Source organism: Cyprinodon variegatus, unplaced genomic scaffold, assembly GCF_000732505.1.
Source record: "Cyprinodon variegatus isolate N-32 unplaced genomic scaffold, C_variegatus-1.0 Scaffold4, whole genome shotgun sequence".
NCBI lineage: Eukaryota > Metazoa > Chordata > Actinopteri > Cyprinodontiformes > Cyprinodontidae > Cyprinodon > Cyprinodon variegatus.
The window spans coordinates 15,727-17,039 of record NW_015150457.1 but is presented as its reverse complement, the minus strand read 5'-3'; the positions used below and the strand labels follow the sequence as shown (position 1 = coordinate 17,039).

Here is a 1,313-nt window from a genome sequence, read left to right as displayed (position 1 = left end):
TGCGCAGTGAAATAGCTCACGTTTTTATACACGCAAACCTTTGATAGATCCGGCCCATACTGTAGTCTTCTAGATAAAATGGATCAGTATGATAGTACGTGGTCTGCCTTTCTCAACTGGCTAACGGTAAAGTAAGCTTGTAAAGGTCGGTGTGGCATAACATATCTGTTGTATGTTTTACAAAACAAAAAACTCAATAAAATTTGCATAAGAAAAAAGTTAGAGACATTTTCTGGATTACATTGGGAAACCAGAGAACCAAATGGAAATACACAAAGTTCAAATTAAACTAAATTAAATTAAAAGGGATGATTTTTTGTTTTTTTTTATACGGGGAAACTGGAGCACCCAGAGAAAACCTAAAAAACTGCACTTACACTAAAGGATGTTTCTGAAATAAGGGGGAAACCAGTGCACCTGGATAAAAGGCAGGAATATCAAACTGAATTAAGTTCCTGGACAAAGAGGGAAATCAGAACAGCTGGAAAAATCAACCCTCTAATTATTACGAAATTCCTGCATTGTTAAACTTTTCTTATGAAGTATGCTGCTGTTTTCTGGTTATATTTGAGTATCTTCTTTCAACAACCACCGGTGGTGTAACAGCTCTTCTAGGGTGGGACGTTTTTCTGGGTCTACTGTCAGGCACTTTGTTAGAAAATCTTTGCATTTCTCGGAGAGCCTTGTGTTGATCTTTAGTCTTTTTGACAGGAATCCACGGGTAAAGAACTGTTTTTTGTGCAGAATGTAATACAGGACTAAGCCCACCTGCCACACATTTGTTGGTCCAGAACTGTGAAACCCTTGTCTGTCGAATTCTGGTGGGACATGTACCCAAGTACCATGGAAATGCTTATAGTTTTTTAGGTCATCAAAGCAACTTACACCAAAGTCTATAAGATAAATTTTTGGGACTTTTGACCCGGTCTCTATCAGGATGTTCTCAGCTTTAATGTCTCTGTGGAAGATGTTTGCCTCCTGAAGGTGAATTACTGCTTTTAGCAGCTGTTTTATGATGATTTTGGCATTCTTCATCGTTATGTGACCCTTGTGTTTTCGAATGTAGTCAAAGAGGTCCTCAGCAGGCATGGGTCTCTCCAAAACCAAAATCAATTCCTTATTCAGATCATACCAGTCTAGCAGGGACACGATAGCTGACTGCCCAACTGAACTGGTTGTTTTATCCCTCAGTTTTAACATGATAGCCACCTCAGAGGGCATCTGCTTTCCATTCTCATCCACATGTTTTAAAATTTCAATGCTTTTTTTGATGTGTTTGATGGCTACAGGTAATTTATCATGCACACGATAAC

General features: G+C 38.7%; 1 protein-coding gene across 1 annotated transcript; it reads right to left on the bottom strand.

Annotated features, from left to right (window-relative positions):
- Positions 1 to 515: 515 nt before the first annotated feature.
- On the bottom strand, positions 516 to 1,302 carry LOC107083395 (serine/threonine-protein kinase pim-3-like; the record flags this gene model as incomplete). Its single annotated transcript, XM_015372599.1, has 1 exon — positions 516 to 1,302. A coding segment is annotated over one exon (741 nt), but the record flags the coding sequence as incomplete, so codon positions are not given.
- Between the last annotated feature and the right edge of the window lie 11 nt (positions 1,303 to 1,313).